At 33.0% G+C, this 16314-nt stretch overlaps 1 protein-coding gene across 1 annotated transcript; it reads left to right on the forward strand.

Moving 5' to 3' along the window:
• The first annotated feature begins 14903 nt into the window (after window positions 1-14903).
• On the forward strand, window positions 14904-15877 carry LOC132182532 (uncharacterized). Its single transcript, XM_059595804.2, has one exon. It carries the CDS (start codon window positions 15012-15014, stop codon window positions 15693-15695), a length of 684 nt encoding a protein of 227 aa, XP_059451787.1. The 5' UTR covers window positions 14904-15011; the 3' UTR covers window positions 15696-15877.
• Window positions 15878-16314: the final 437 nt, after the last annotated feature.

A 16314-nucleotide genomic window follows, 5' to 3' on the forward strand; every position in this document is an offset into this window, starting at 1 on the left:
GAATCTTCTAACCAAGGCCAAAGGAACATAGATCAGAGGTTTATTCAATTATGTTGACTGTCACCTAGGCAACATAAAGAAGTGGCACTCACAGTACTGGATTTGGCACAATAAGATATTTCAAGTGATAGACAATTGAGGGGTTAACGTCCTTTAAGGATTGTAAGGACCATTGTGCAAAATCCAAGGGACTCGTGGCCGATGAACAACTATCGTTATACTCTTCCACCTAAAAATGATCAGTTTAACTCACCAGATTCAAACTTACCATATTATAGGGCCTATATGAACAATTATCATGGAAGATTGATTTATCATAGAGACAAGTAATCTATTAAGTAACTTATTTATTTACATTTGTTGGTTTGTAATAATAAGTTAGTATCACATTTTTATTTTTCTGTTGGTGTGTTGTAATTAATATTAAACATATTACAATTATTTGTATATATATTTTTGTTATTTTATTGTCTCCACATTTTGAGATAGCTATTTAAGGTGGTATAAATTCCTCAAAGCTTGAAAGCCTTAACAGAATTAATTTTAGAATGTGAAAACGACATATCTCTTATGTACAAACGCCTGAAAGAACATTGTACACCCTAACAACAAATAAACCAAAAATAGAAGACCAAAAAGATGATGAAGTCATCAAGAAAAATGAAAAATAGATGGAAGATGACCTGATGGCAATGACCACTCTCCTACATAGTAGTATAAAAAATAATAGAGAAATGTTAGGGGTACTAACTCTTTTACTAACAGAAGAGTACTAACATGATGTTGAGCTTATTTATTGGTATTCATAGTATTTTTCTTTATTAATTATTTTGATTATCTCAAATGAATAAGCCTCACATCATTTTAGCATCCATAAGTTAGTAAAGTAGTTAGTACCCCAAGCATTTCTCAAAATAATATCATCCATCTCTTTGAAGAACATGAGACAACTAAGGACATGATGGAAGCACTAGAAGAAAAGTATGGTCCTAGGTCGGATATACATATACAACTATTATTGGACAAGTATAATAGTCCACATATGAGTGAGGAAGACTATGTGGGTGACTTTATGAATCAGATGGAACTTATTGCAAAAGAACTTGCATCTGCTGGTCACCCAATATCAAACAAAACGTAAATAACTACCTTACTGAACGATCTTCCTCTATCATGGGAACATGTGGTAACTTCATTAATACACAGTGAAAAAGATATATTCATGGTTTCCCTATCAGTGTTACTCGTGTTGAAAGAAGAGTGGATGAAAAGGAAAATAATAGATAGGACATCCAGCAACTTAATGATGGCTCAAAATAAAGCTCAGACTTCACGTGCTCCAGCTTTTAAAGGTAAACCTCATAAATTCAAAAAGAAGTCGAAAGGTAAGCTGAAAGGTAAAAACAAAGCAAGATGAGCATGTTTTAAATGCAAAAAAATGGGACACTTCAAAGCTAATTGTCCGAAAAACAATGGCAACAAAAAACATAAAGAAATAGCTATAACCATAACTAAAGTGATGATGGCAGAATCGACTACAAACTCTTGGTGGAACAACTCAATAGCAACCAGGCATATCACGAGAAGCTAAGAATTATTTGTAGACTTCAAGAAGAAGGCAGTTAGAGAACACAAAGTATACATGGGCAACAACACTTACAATAATGTACTAAGTGAAGGAAAATGTAAGATTTATGTTAAAGGGTTAGTCATTGTTTTGCATGATGTTTTGTATGTGCCTAGTTTCTGAATAAATTTAATATATGTTCCCATATTAGATAGTAAAGGATACGTGATTAATTTAAGTCTGGGAAGGTATATATTAGAAAAGGGAATGTATCTCTTAAGGGTATAAAAGTAGATAATGTGTACTTAACAAAATTAATAATAAAGTTTCCATTTCAGATTATTTGTATATGTCTGAAAATAGTTCTAATTTATGGCATTTAAGATTAGGTCACATAAACAAAAATAAGATGATCAGAATGAGTAAGAGTGGATTGCTGCCCAAAATTAATTCTGAAAATTTTAATACATGTGAATCATGTATTAAGGAAAAAATGACAAGTCCTTTTCAAAAGACCGGAAATCATTAGATTTTTTGGAAGTAATTCACTCTGACATATGTGAACCTTTAAGAACTAAAGCACATAGAGGAATTGAGTACTTTATTACTTTTATGAATGATTACTTAAGATATGGACATATCTACCTTTATTAAACATAAATCTGAGTCCATTGAAAATTTAAAGAATATAAATTGGAGGTAGAAAATCAATTGGGAATGTCCATTAAAAACTTGATTAATGGTAAGGGAGGTGAATATGAAGTCATGAATTCCTTCTGTAGGGAAAATGGAATAAGACATTTATACACAATGCCTTATAAGACTCAGCAAAATGAAATTGCAGAAAGGAGAAACACAACTTTAATGGATATGACAAGATCCATAATAGCATATGCTGAGTTATCCATCCATTTTTGGGGAGAGGCTTTATCCATTACAGCATATATTCTTAATAGAATTAACGCTAAAACAAAACCCCTAACACCATATGAATGTTGGGTAAGCCTAAAACCAGATGTTGACAACCTCAAAGTATGGAGATGTAAGGCACATATACTTATCCTAAAACCCTTAAGGGATAGGTTGTGAAGTAAAATTTGGGAATGTAGATTTATAGGATATGTAGAAAATTGGTAGTGGATATAGACTTTACCGGTCAAAAAATGGATTAATAGAAAGTAGTGATGCTATATTCCTAGAAAACATCAACCAAATTACTCTTGTGGATGAAATCAGGACTTTACAAGGTGAAGATCTTAAGTTTCTAACGCCACAAGATGCTTTGTCAAAAAATGAACAAGAGACTTTACAAGGTGAAGATCTTAAGTTTCTAATGCCACAAGATGCTTTGTCAAAAAATGAACAAGAGACAGATCTACAGTGGGAGCAAAAGAAAATCCAAAGATCCGCCTTACTTGGATATAAATAATCAAAACAATGGGAGTAAAAGACAAAGGCAACTGTCAAGCGTACTCAATGATCATTATGTACTGTTGTGGTGTGACTTGATTTCTCGAGTCAAGCGTGGGCCCAATCATTTTCTATTGTGACTTGGATTGGATTTGTAGCCACGTTATCTCTCCTATCAGATTTGCAATAAGAGACAACCGACTTTACTCTTCTATTACTAGAGGGATTTGGAGTCCTTGAAGTAGACCGACTACTTGGATTATAAAAGGAGTGTTGCCCAACGTGAAGAGGTGTAACGTGGGAGAAAAATTAGAAGCCACATATTTCATTAGGGTTTTCTCACTTTGTTGTGCCTTGTGGCACTTAGAGAAGAAGAGAGTTTTATTTGTCAATTTTTTCTCTCTTTTGTATTTTTCTCTTTTGTGTGAGAGTGAGATTTGTGTGTATTGGGGCTTTGGGTTTTGAGTGATTTTCTCCTCGTTACCTTTGTACTCCATCTTTTGTTAGTGAATTTTTTCCGGATCGTCTCCGCCAGTGGATGTAGGCTTGTTAAGCTGAACCACTTAAATCTTGGTGTCATGTGTGATTGATCTATTTTCTATTCTGCTCTTTTCTGCTTCTTTCGGATCCTGTATTTTAATTATGTGCACAACAAATGGTATCAGACCCTGGGTTCTTTATTTTGCGGGATGACTTCTGCAAAATTTGAAGTAGAAAAGTTTGATGGTCGGAATAGTTTCAGTCTTTGGCGTATCAAGACGCGTTCTTTAATGGGACAACAAGGTTTGGCAAAGATTTTGCATGGCAAGGTTCCATCATCAAGGGAGGAGCGTTTCATATCGCATCTATATTATTTTAGTGTGTTTGGGAGCATCATGTATGCTATGGAGTGCATTCGTCCAGATGTTTGACATGCAGTCAGTGTTGTTAATCTTAGCAAGGTTTACTGGTCGGCAGTGAATTTGATATTCCGTTATTTACAGGGTGTTACAGATGTTGGCTCCGTCTTTGACAGAGACAGTGGTATTGGTTCCAGTGTCATTGGGTATGTCGATTTAGATTATGCTGGTGATCTGGTTGTGACACGAGGAGATATCATTTTGAAGAAAATTGCCTCTGAGGAAAATCCAGTGGATATGTTGACTAAGCCAGTTCCGGTTTGCAAGTTCAAGAGTTGCTTAGACTTGATTGTTGTTTGTAGCTTGTGATTGCCCGTGTGGGTGTTGGAGGAGACGTCATGAGGAGATTTGTGTTGTAGATTTGATGAAATTCAAGTCAAGGTGGAGTTTGTTGTGGTATGACTTGATTTCTAAAGTCAAGCGTGGGGCCCAATCATATTCTATTATGACTTGGATTGGATTTGTAGCCACGTTATCTCTCCTATCAGATTTGCAATAGGAGACAACCGACTTTACTCTTCTATTACTAGTGGGATTTGGAGTCTTTTGATAAGTGTCAAATATTGCATACTTGGACCTCTTTATTTATATTAGTTAATCATTTAGCTGTGTCGTTATTTAATATTTTGTGTTAGTTTTGTGTTTTTAGTGTTTTATAAATCATTAAAGAAAAATTACAGCTTTAAAGGAAAAAATATAAAGTTTAGAAGAAAGCATACTTTGAGAAGACCTAGATGATGTGGTTAAGTTGAACCAAATCCAAGAAAAATGTTAAATCAGATTAAATTGGATAAAAGATCAGATTGGATAAGATTTTGGATTGGATTCAAATTCAGATTTTGTATATGTCTCAGTATTTTGATCATAACTTTCCACTAAAATATCAAATTGAAGTGATTCAACTGGCATTGGAAAGCTAACACAAAATACTACAATTCATTGTGAAATAGGATTTTCCTAATTCGGACGAATACTATACCAAAATCACCTCGCAATAAAAGGTCACAAATAGGATTTCACAATTCATTGTGAAATAGGATTTTCCTAATTCGGACGGATACTATGCTAAAATCGTCCCGCAATAAAAGGTCACAAATCTAGACGAATCCTATTCCGATTTCAGACTTCTATTTTTACTGGGAGACAGACCTCTGAATTATCTAGGTTTAATAGGGCTTCTAGGACTTTACTAAGCCTATAAATAGACTTCTTTGCATTCAAGAAAAGATATACAATCCCAGAGAACAAAATTATTTTGTTTAGTTTATCTTTAGTTTAGTTTAGGTTTAGATTTTAGTTTTATTTTTATGTGGAGCTAATTCACAACTAAGGTTGAAGATGAAGCCTCACAGATGAAGAATATCAATACTTTCATGTAAGTCTTTATTTATCTGATTTTATTGGGTTTAATATTTCAATTGTTTTACTTCTTTTCAATGTGTGAAGTGATTATTGGATATATTTTGTGATTCAAGGATACACTTGATGATTTAAGATAATTTCACATAATTGATTGCTTGATTTAAGTTGCCTAAATAATTGGATATCCCTTGTGATTTGTTTTATGTATACATTTGGTGTTTCAATTAAGATTGGATATCTTTTGTGATTTACAGATACATCTGATGATTTAATTGATATTGGATTCCTTTTGTGATTTGTGCAATGAATGGATACATGGGATGGTTTTGATTAATTATTTGAAGCATAGTAAAATATAGGGGAAAATGCAGTTTACCCCCAGAAGTTGCAGGGGTTTTTCAATTTTAATCTCAAAGTTCAAAAATTGGCAATCTACCCCTCTGAAGTTTAAAAAATTGGCAATTTAAACATTCAGTTTAATTTTTCTATTAAATTAGACGAATTTTTTTTAAAAAAAGCCTGAAGGTAATGATGTAATTTCATAGATTTTCATCTATTTAGACGGAAAAATTAAACGAAAGGTTTAAATTGCCAATTTTTTAAACTTCAGAGGGGTAGGTTGCCAATTTTTAAACTTTGGGATTAAAATTGAAAAACTCCTGAAACTTCAGGGGGGTAAACTGCATTTCCCCCTAAAATATATCTAAGATTTTAATTGTGAGAACTTCAGATTAATATTGATAAACATGGAAGTAAGTTGTTATGATTCGATGAGTGTGAATTCTCAAACCTTAGTCTTTTATCTCTTAATTTATTTAATTTATGTTTAGTCTTTTAATTTCAAAAAACCAAATTTAAAATCAAAAACCATTTTTGAAACTAGGTTAGGATAAAATTCTTTTAGATTTGAATTGCTCTTTCAAAAATACAATTCTCTGTGGGTTCGACCTCGCACTTGCAATCCATTAAACTACAAACGATTTGTGCACTTGCGAGTTAAATAAATTTGCACAACCTCCTTAAAGTAGACCGACTACTTGGATTATAAAAGGAGTGTTGCCCAACATGAAGAGATGTGACGTGGGAGAAAAATTAGAAGCCACATATTTCATTAGGGTTTTCTCACTTTGTTGTGCCTTGTGGCACTTAAAGAAGAAGAGAGTTTTCTTTGTCAATTTTTTTCTCTCTTTTGTATTTTTCTCTTTTGTGTGAGAGTGAGATTTGGGTGTATTGGGGCTTTGGGTTTTGAGTAATTTTCTCTCCGTTACCTTTGTACTCCATCTTTTGTTAGTGAATTTCCTCTGGATCTTCTCCGCCAGTGGATATAGGCTTGTTAAGCTGAACCACTTAAATCTTAGTGTCGTGTGTGATTGATCTATTTTCTATTCTACTCTTTTCTGCTTCTTTGGGATCCTGTGTTTTAATTTCGTGCACAACATGTACTAAGTACAAACGATGTAAATTTGCAAGATCATCCAGTGAATTTCAAAGAAGTTGGCCAGTGACAATCCTAAAAAATGAATTGAAGCTATGCATGAGGAGATTGAATCAATTCATAAAAATAATGTGTGGGAGCTCACAGAATTACCAAGTCAAAGGAAAGTAATTTGATGCAAATAGGTACTTAGAAAGAAATTCAAAACTGATGGAAGCCTTGATAAGCATAAAGCTAGGTTAGTGGCTAAAGGGTTTACTCAGCAACCCGGTGTAGACTTTGTTGACACATATTCGCCTAAGGCAAAATTCGCATCGGTGAGGATAATCATGTCTATTGTAGAAAAAAGGGATTTGGAATTACATCAATAGGATGTTAAGACGACTTTTCTTAACGAGGAATTAAAGAAGAGATATACATGCGACAACCCGAAGGATTCCAAATTGAAGGACATGAGGAGAAAGTCTACAAGTTAAAAGCTAGAAATTGGTTTCGATGTAAGTTCACTAGATCACTATATTTACATATGCAATGAGAATGAAAAATTAACAATATTATCATTATATCTAGACGATATATTATTGACAGGTAATTGTCTAGATATGATAAATGAAAAAAATTGCTTCTTGTCATCCAAATTTGAAATGAAATATATGGGTGTTGCCAAATATGTGTTGGGAATAAGAATTTCAAGAAATAGAAAATCAAAATTATTATATTTCGATCAAGAAAAATATCTGGAAAAAATACATAAGAGATTTAATATGGACAAACGCAAACCCTTAAGTACACCTATTTTGAAACATTAGTACTTAAGCAAAATAATGTGTCCTCAAAATGAGACAACGATTAAAGAAAGGGAATCGATCCCCTATGCCCAAGTAGTGGGCAGTTTCATGTATGCAATGACAAGTACAAGACTTGATATTTTTCATGTAGTAGGATTGGTGAGCAGATATCAATCTAATCTAGGGAAGACATATTGGCAAACAATAAAACGTATATTTAGATATTTGCAAGGTACTAAAAACATAGGCTTATGTTTTGATATAAGTGATCTAGAAATTGCAGGATACACAGATGCACATTTTGCAGGAGATGATGATGATAGAAATCAACTAGTGGATATGTGTTCCTGTTTGGTGGAACAGATGTTTCTTGGATAAGTAAGAAACAAAATTGTGTTGCAAAATCCATTATGGAAGCTGAATACATATTGTGTACCACATCAATAAGTAATTAAGTGTGTATTAAACGTTTTGTAGACATTTTAAATTTAAGTATAACCAATAAACTAGTCAATATGCTTTGTGATAACAAGTCTGCTATCTCTTTAATAAAAACTGGAGCACAAAGCTCTAAGGACAAATATATTGATGTAAATTATCACCATATTCAAGATATAGTAGAGAGAGGGGAAATAAAAGTTGAATTCATTCACTTAATAAAGATGGTGGCTGATACTATGACCAAATGATTGTCTTTGGATAAATTCAAACAATATGTAGCAACAATGGGATTAAGAAACACTTAGTTGATAGCTACAAGGGTTGATGCACAGACAGAAGGATTCGAGGACGCGTGAATGAATGATTATGTGCACTTCTGTTTGATAGGGGACATAGTTGGTCAGGTCAAAGACAGAAGACACTAACAAGATACGGATATTACAGCTCACATAAATATAAAGTTCACCAATAGACATTATTTTAAATATGAGTAATATGCATGCTCTAAAAGTGTAAAAGACACTGATAATGTGTATTAAAGAAAACTTTATAAATAATATTTTTTGAGGAAGTACTTAATTAAAAAAAATCGAAGCAGGTCAACACATAGTTTTGTGTACGGCTAAAATCACCAACTGTGTAATGGGTGTAAACTATGTTCCCAACCACAAAGAATTGATGTCATTCGTTTGGTAAATAGCGAAATGAAGTCACCCTAATATAAAATTAGTAAGAAAGTATATGGTAAAATGTGCGGTTAAATAAGATGACAAAATTGTATATACACTAAGAAATGTCATAATCTAACGTCAATTTGTAGTTTCTACATATGAGAGTTGACATATGGAAAAATCATTGGTATCAAAGTGGTTATTTTCAACTAAGTTACTTAACAGGTGTTATAGTGTGATTAAGTGCGAGATGATGATTTAGGGATGATCACACCATAACTAGTGTTGTCATCCCCATATTTTATCATGAAGGTTATGATAAGAAACTCAACCGAGACCTAACCAGTACATCAACGGGACCCAGTTAGGATACTGCTGGGACCCAGTTAGGACACCACCAGGACTCAGACGGGACCCGCCAAGACCCGGTTGGGACACCTTAGGGACTCGATTGGGACCCGATTAGGACACCTTCGTGACTTGCAGGAGTTTTGGTTAGGTCATCTCTAGGACTTGCTCGGGACATTTTTGTAATTTAAAGTTTATATACATTTTTGTAATTTAAAGTTTATATATATATATATATATATATATATATATATATATATGTGTGTGTGTGTGTGTGTGTGTGTGTGTGATTTTCCTTACGCGCCAAACACCAAAAATGTTTTATAGGAAAGCATTTTTCAAGAAAATGTTTTCCACTTATATCGAAACAAATGGAGCCTTAGAAATCTCTTTGAACTTATTTACATGGTAAATAAGTCTTGTGAGGTGCACCGAGTTAATTACTAGTTAATTAAACTTCGAGGCCAGCAAATTATAGGATCAAGCAAGCTATTAGAAGTTGCTAGAAAAAACCCTATCCTTCAATCCAAATACATTGGCAAGTAAAGTTAGCGTGCTTGTGTAAATTAGGTCAAAACAATAGGCTTGGAGATGGACCTAGAGGAAAAATAAAAACCAACTCCAACACACCTTTTATTTATTTATTTATTTTTGAACTCCAACACACTTAGAACTCTTGTCATTTCATGACTTGTCCTAGATTATTATTAAAAATATATATAAAATATTATGATTTTTTGCGCCAAACATCAAAAACTGTTATAAAGAAAATCATTTTTAAGAAAATGTTTTATGTTGAAATAACCGGAGCCAAAATATGAAACCTTTGTTTATTTTTCTGTCAAATTAATAATACAAATGATATGACTATGAGCATATATTTATGTCCCTCAAATAAAATTAAAAAAAAAAAAAAATTAAAAAGGCACACAGCCCAACCAATGCCATGGTCGTTCCGTCCCCAATCATGGATGGGTTGCTACTTGCTAGGCTATCAACCTGCCAATGCCGTAGGTAGATTGCGCCCAACCATATCCTCCATAGCTGTGGAGGTTGTGTACCTCTTTTCTTTGTTTTGTTTTTTTCATTTTTATTTAACATTATAATTATATATCATATCATTTTATTATTATTTGACGGAAAAGTGGATGACTGTCTCGAATTTTTATTTGCATATCATTATATATTGACATGATTAGTAGAAAATCAATTTCCAAAAATGATATGTATTTTTTAAATTATTAAAAAAAAAAATGTGAGAAAAACATGCTATTGAAGAAAGAGAAATGTTTCTTTACATTCTAGTGTTAATCTTGGATACATTTATGTTCAGTTGTCATGCTCTATCCACTTTAATTAAGGGTTGATGGAACATATTAACTGTGAAAATGTACGTAAAATAGACGCCATAATGCAAAAAAATATTTTTTTATTGAAAACAATGTAACTTTTAAAATGGATCAAAAGGATTACATAGCTGAGAGTTGGCATGCTCATATATGCCCACTTTTCTACCAAAGAAAACAAAGTAATGAGTCAAATGGTGGATAGAGGAAACTAACCACTTAGGTTTGGAAGTTATCTCAATTCAATAACATTCTTGCGATTGGCCAAGTCTTTTTTCAAATCAAAAGTGAGATTCCCTTTGAAACCTTTCCCTTCGTCAATTAGAAGAAAAAAAAAGTGAGATAATAATACTGACATGTAGTAGAGACTAGTAGACAACAAAGATGCATCTTTTCCCTAAGGTGGAAAAAGTCCCACATCGGAGAAATTAAAAAAACAAATGACAAAAAAGAAAAAAAAAATGAGAGAAACAAAACAATGATCCTGCCTTGACAATTTTTTTTTTTTTTTAATTTTTTGGTTTAAAGGTCTTGTCTCAATATGAGAGACATAAGCTATTTAAGACCCTAAAATTTATGGTCCGGATCTTTTAGAATATTGAGGTTTTCTTTGCTAATTCTTTTTAAAACTTGTTTTTTCAGAAAATAAAAATAAAAATATTAACAAACAAATTCAGAATTTGTTTGTTAATATTTTTATTTTAAAATACTCAAAATTACTCATGTCACAGTTTTTTTAAAAAATCTTGTTAAATCATGTTGGTTGGTTTAATGCTCTGATACCATGTAATGATCACTTATCGTGCAACACATCAATAAGTAATGTAGTGTGTATTAAACGTTTTGTAAATATTTTAAATTTAGGTATAATTAATAAACTAGTCAATATGTTTTGTGATAATAAGTATGTTTTCTCTTTAATAAGAAGTGGAGTACAGAGTTATAAGGGCAAACATATTAATGTAAATTATCACTATATTCAAGATATAGTAGGGAGAAGGAAAATAAAAGTTGAATTCATTCTCTCAATAAAGATGGTGGATGATCCTATGACCAAATGATTGTCTTTGGATAAATTCAAAGAATATGTAGCAATAATGAAATTAAGAAACACTTAGGTAATAGCTACACTGGTTGATCACACAATAACTAATCCAAATACATTGTATCATCTAATCGTTTGCTAGGAAAAACCCTACCCTCTAATCCAAATACACTGCCAAGTAAAGTTAGCGTGCTTGTGTATAGTAGGTCAAAACAATTGGCTTAGAGATGGACTTAATTAGAGGAAAAATAAAAACAAAATTCAATACACCTAGAACACTTGTCATCTCATGACTTGTCCTAGGTTACTATTGAATATATATATATATAAGAAATCATTTTTCAATAATTAAGGTCGAAACCAATGGAGCCTAACTCTGAAACTTTTGTTTATTTTTCAGTCAAATTAATAATACAAATGATATGATTATGGGATATGAACAGTTCCAATAAGATTTCAATATTTATGTCCCTCAAATAAAAAATTAAAAAAGAAAAAAGAAAAAGAAAAGAGAGGCACATAGCCCAAATCATGGATGGGTTGCTAAGCCATCAACCTACACTGCCGTACGTAGGTAGATTGTGACCAACCTTATCCTCCATAGCTTGGAGGTTGTGTACCTCTTCTTCTTTCTTTTTCTTTTTCTTTTTTTTTTTTTTTTTTTTTTTGCATTTTTATTTAATAGCATAATTATATTTCATATCACTTTATTATTATTTGACGGGAAAGTGGAGGATTGTCTCGAATATATATTTTCTTATCACTATATATATTGACACAATTGTTTTTACATAGTGGTTTGTAGGAAACCAACCTTTAAAAATGGGGTAGTGATATACTGCACGCCCGGCGTGCATCAACAGTGATGTACGCGGGGCAAAAAACAAAATTTTTTTATTATTTTATTATTATTTTAAAAAAAAAAAAAAAAAAAAATTGCCCAGTGTGCATCACTGTTGATGCACGCCGGGCGTGTAGTATATCACTACCCCTAAAAATGATGTGTCTTTGTAAGTTATTAAAAATAAAATGTGAAAAATAGATGCTATTTTAAAAAGAGAAATGCTTCTTTGTATTTTGCATTCATCTCGCGTACATTTCTGCTAAGTTGTCATGCTCCATCCACCATTAATGGTTGATAGAGTATACCAACTCAGCAGAATTGTACGTAAAATGAACGTGATATTGCAAATAAATATTTTCTCATTAAAAATGATATGCCTTTTAAAATCACCATTAGATCAAAATCTAATAATAATTTATCAGAAATTTACTTGTGATTTTAAAAGTTACATTAATTTTGAGAGGCATGAGATAAACACAAAGAGAAGATGTTACGTTTCTTATTTCTCACTTGTCACTTTTAAATACTAATTTGTACATGCACACTTTTCTACCAAAGAAAACAAAGGAGTGAGTCAAATGGTGGATATAGGAAACTAACTACTTAGGTTTGGAAGTTACCTCAATTCAATAACATTCTTGCGATTGGCCGAGTCTTTTACAATTCAAAAGTGAGATTCCCTTTGAACCCTTTCCCTTCGTCAATTAGAAGAAAAAGAAAAAAAGTGAGATAATAATACTGAGATATAGTATACTACTAGACAAGAAAGATGCATCTTTTCCTCAAGGCGGAAAAAGTCCACAATTTTTTTTTTTTTTTTTAAAAAAAAAAAAAAAAGAGAGAGAAGAAATGAGAAACAATACACAATGATCCTGCTTTGACAATTCTTTTTTAATTTTTTTAATTTTTTAATATTTGGTTTAAGGGTCTTGTCTCAATATGTGAGACATAAGATATGCATATGACCCTAAAATTTATGGTCATGATCTTTTAGAATATTGAGGTTTTCTTTGCTAATTCTTTTCAAACTTGTTTTTTAGAAAATAAACATATTAACAAACAAATTCAATTCATAAAACACTCAAAATTACTTTCGCATATATATATATATATATATATATAAATTGTTACGGATTTTTTTAGTGTTTTCCTAATTCTATGTAGATACTGTTTTCTAAAAAGCTAGAAAAAAGTTACCCCATTAGTTCCTTATTTTTTTTTTTAAAAAAATAATATTTATGTAAGTTCATAATGAAAAACCATAACATTTCTCTTTATGTATATATAAATATTTTGTTTAAAAAAAAAAAAAAAAATCTTTTGGAATGTTGAGCTTGAAAAGAAGAATTGATTGAAGTTTCCAAAATATAAGGGTGTTTGAGTGAGGCAAACATCGAAGAAAAGAAATACTAGGCATGGCTAAAATCACCTCGGTCAACCTTGATGCAACAAGTGGTTGAGCCTAAAATCTAGACTCCTATCCTACAACACTAGTTTCAACTGTATTACCGAATTGACAGTGGAGAATTATGACCACAAGCCACCCTAATTAACTATTGTTTTCTTACTTTACCCTAAAAGAAAATTAATTATGTCCCCTTCCTATGCAATAGGGACTCACTTTATGGTAAGAATTTAATTTTCCTTACCTAATGATGTAATTATTTAAAAATATTTTAAATGAAGTGATATTATGTACACTATTAAATATAATAATATTATTTTTTTAAAAAAATATTTGTTTTCTGTCTTTGATTTTTTTCTTTTCAAAACAAAAACAATAACAAAAAATTTAAACAGAAAATACTCTTCAAAACATAAAAAAAAAAAAAATAGTTTTATTCTTTAGCCACGACAAAATACTTTTTCAAATAAAAAATAACAACACAGTTTTCAAAACACATTAAAAATGAAACCGTAATCTTTTTGACCACAAAATAGTAGCATCGTTTTAGGGCTAGTAATTTTTAACACAATTCTCAAATCTAAAGTAGAATTAATGGATTTGTCGGCACAAGTGGAGGGAAATGGGAGAGAGGGATTCGAATTAACTTTATGAGGTATGGTCCCCATCCGACTAAATTAAGATTCTCTCAAGAACCGAAAAATATTCATCTAGTTATATTTTAGGGGTATTTTGGTCCATCAACAAGTAAAAAGATAAAAATATCCCTAAAATATAAATTACCGGACACACATTTTAAGGCTAATAATTTTTAACACGATTTCTAACTCTGACATATTTTTTGACATGTCCGCACAAAGAGAAAGATAAATTCAAATTAATAACCCCGCTTCATAAGTCGTGATTTTCGACTAATTGAGTTATTTCAATCGAAATCCGACATGTAATGATTATCGGAATGAATAAGATAGGGAGGAGGAGCAAGAGATGGCTTGGAAGTTACTTGGGTGTTTCCCGGAAGCCCAAAAAAGTGATACTCTAGTCTCATACTTTTCATGCCCAACCCAAAACGTGCTCGGCAGACTCGAAAAAAGTCGCCCTTTCTCCACCTACCGCCACGAATCCCAATGCTGCTGAATGCTGATGATGATTCGTCATGGTGATCTACGCAATCAAAAAGGACTTCCAGAAACAATTTCTCCGCCACAGCCCCCACGTGCCACCTCACGTGTCATCTCGTTGATTTCCTTTCCCCCTTAATCAAAGGCCAGGATCTCTTTCAAAGTCAAGCTTTGACCTCGTTGAAATCCTCCATAAATAGGATACCCCTATGCCCTTTTACTTCCCTTCTCACCGAAGGAAGAGGAATCGTCTTCTTCTTCTTCTTCTTCTTCCTTCCTCCTTTTCTCTTCACTCTTTCTTTTATTTTTTTTTTGGTTTTCGCTGGGCCATGAGCGAAACCATGTCTAGCCCTTCCGATTGGCTCCAATTCTATAACCAAAACGTTTCTACTCAAACGACGTCGTCTTCGGGAGCTCAGGTGGTGGACAATCGAGTATCCGAAGCCACCGTTGTCTCCACCACCGTCACTTCCACCACCGCCGTCAATTCCAGCTCGAACACTGGCCACCTCAGCCCCGACGGCCGCGTCTCCAAGCCCGTTCGCCGGCGGTCCAGGGCTTCCCGGCGAACACCCACCACCCTACTCAACACAGACACTACGAATTTCCGTGCCATGGTTCAGCAGTTCACCGGCGGCCCTGGCGCACCGTTCGCGCACCCGTGTGGACCGAGCTTTGGTTTTGGGTTAGCCGCCGGCCGGCAAGCTCAGGTTCACAATCCGACGGCAATGATGCTGCCGCCGGGACATGGGTATCATCATCCGCAGCAACAGCAGCAGCTGTACCAGCAGCAAGCGCCGCAGTACATGTTTTCGTTAAGCAACAACAACAACAACAACAACGCAGCCGGCGACGCTTTTCTTCAAAGGCTTGGCGGCTCGAGAGCTGCCGGGCTGGGGGCCGGCTCCGATGGGTTTGTGATGGACGGCGTTTCATCTTCCTCCGGCCAAGTTGGTCCTGCTAGACCTTCTGGCTCCGGCAATGGGAATAGGAGTAACAGTTTCATATTTTGAAAGAGACAAAGGAGAATGTTAGGTACTGACTTGTCTTTAGGGAGAAATTGTTGACCAATGTAAATATATATAATATTATATTTATATATATATATCTAAATATATATCCTTGTCACTTGTTAGCAATCATGTCGACTAAACATTTCAATGTGGCTTGGTGAGGATTTGCTTCCTTTGTTTTTTGTTTTTTTCTCTTTGAATTTCATATTTTGTTGTTGCTGGAAGGTTGTTTACCAAAACAATGGATTCATATTTTGTTAACATGCTTGTTGGCTAATTTTTTTTATCCAAAAATTCAAAATATTAACAAATAACTCTTCAAAAAAAAAAAAAAACTCAAAACTCTATTGTTGTTTACTTAAATAATGGGCTACTTTAAATTATCATTTTATAAGAAATGATAAATTTAAATATTATTTAATTAGTGTTTTCGATCAAACTCTTATTAAGTTGATAGAAAATAACAAATTAAGTTATTTAAATAATATTTTCTATTTTACTTGAAATAAAGAGAAGCTATTTCATTATCGAGATTTAATATTTTTGCATTTAACCGTATAAATGATGCCACGTCATTTAAATATAACACGGCTTCTCTCTATTTCACAGTATTTTCTCT

Source organism: Corylus avellana, chromosome 5 (assembly GCF_965113065.1).
Source record: "Corylus avellana chromosome 5, dhCorAvel1.hap1.2, whole genome shotgun sequence".
Lineage (NCBI taxonomy): Eukaryota > Viridiplantae > Streptophyta > Magnoliopsida > Fagales > Betulaceae > Corylus > Corylus avellana.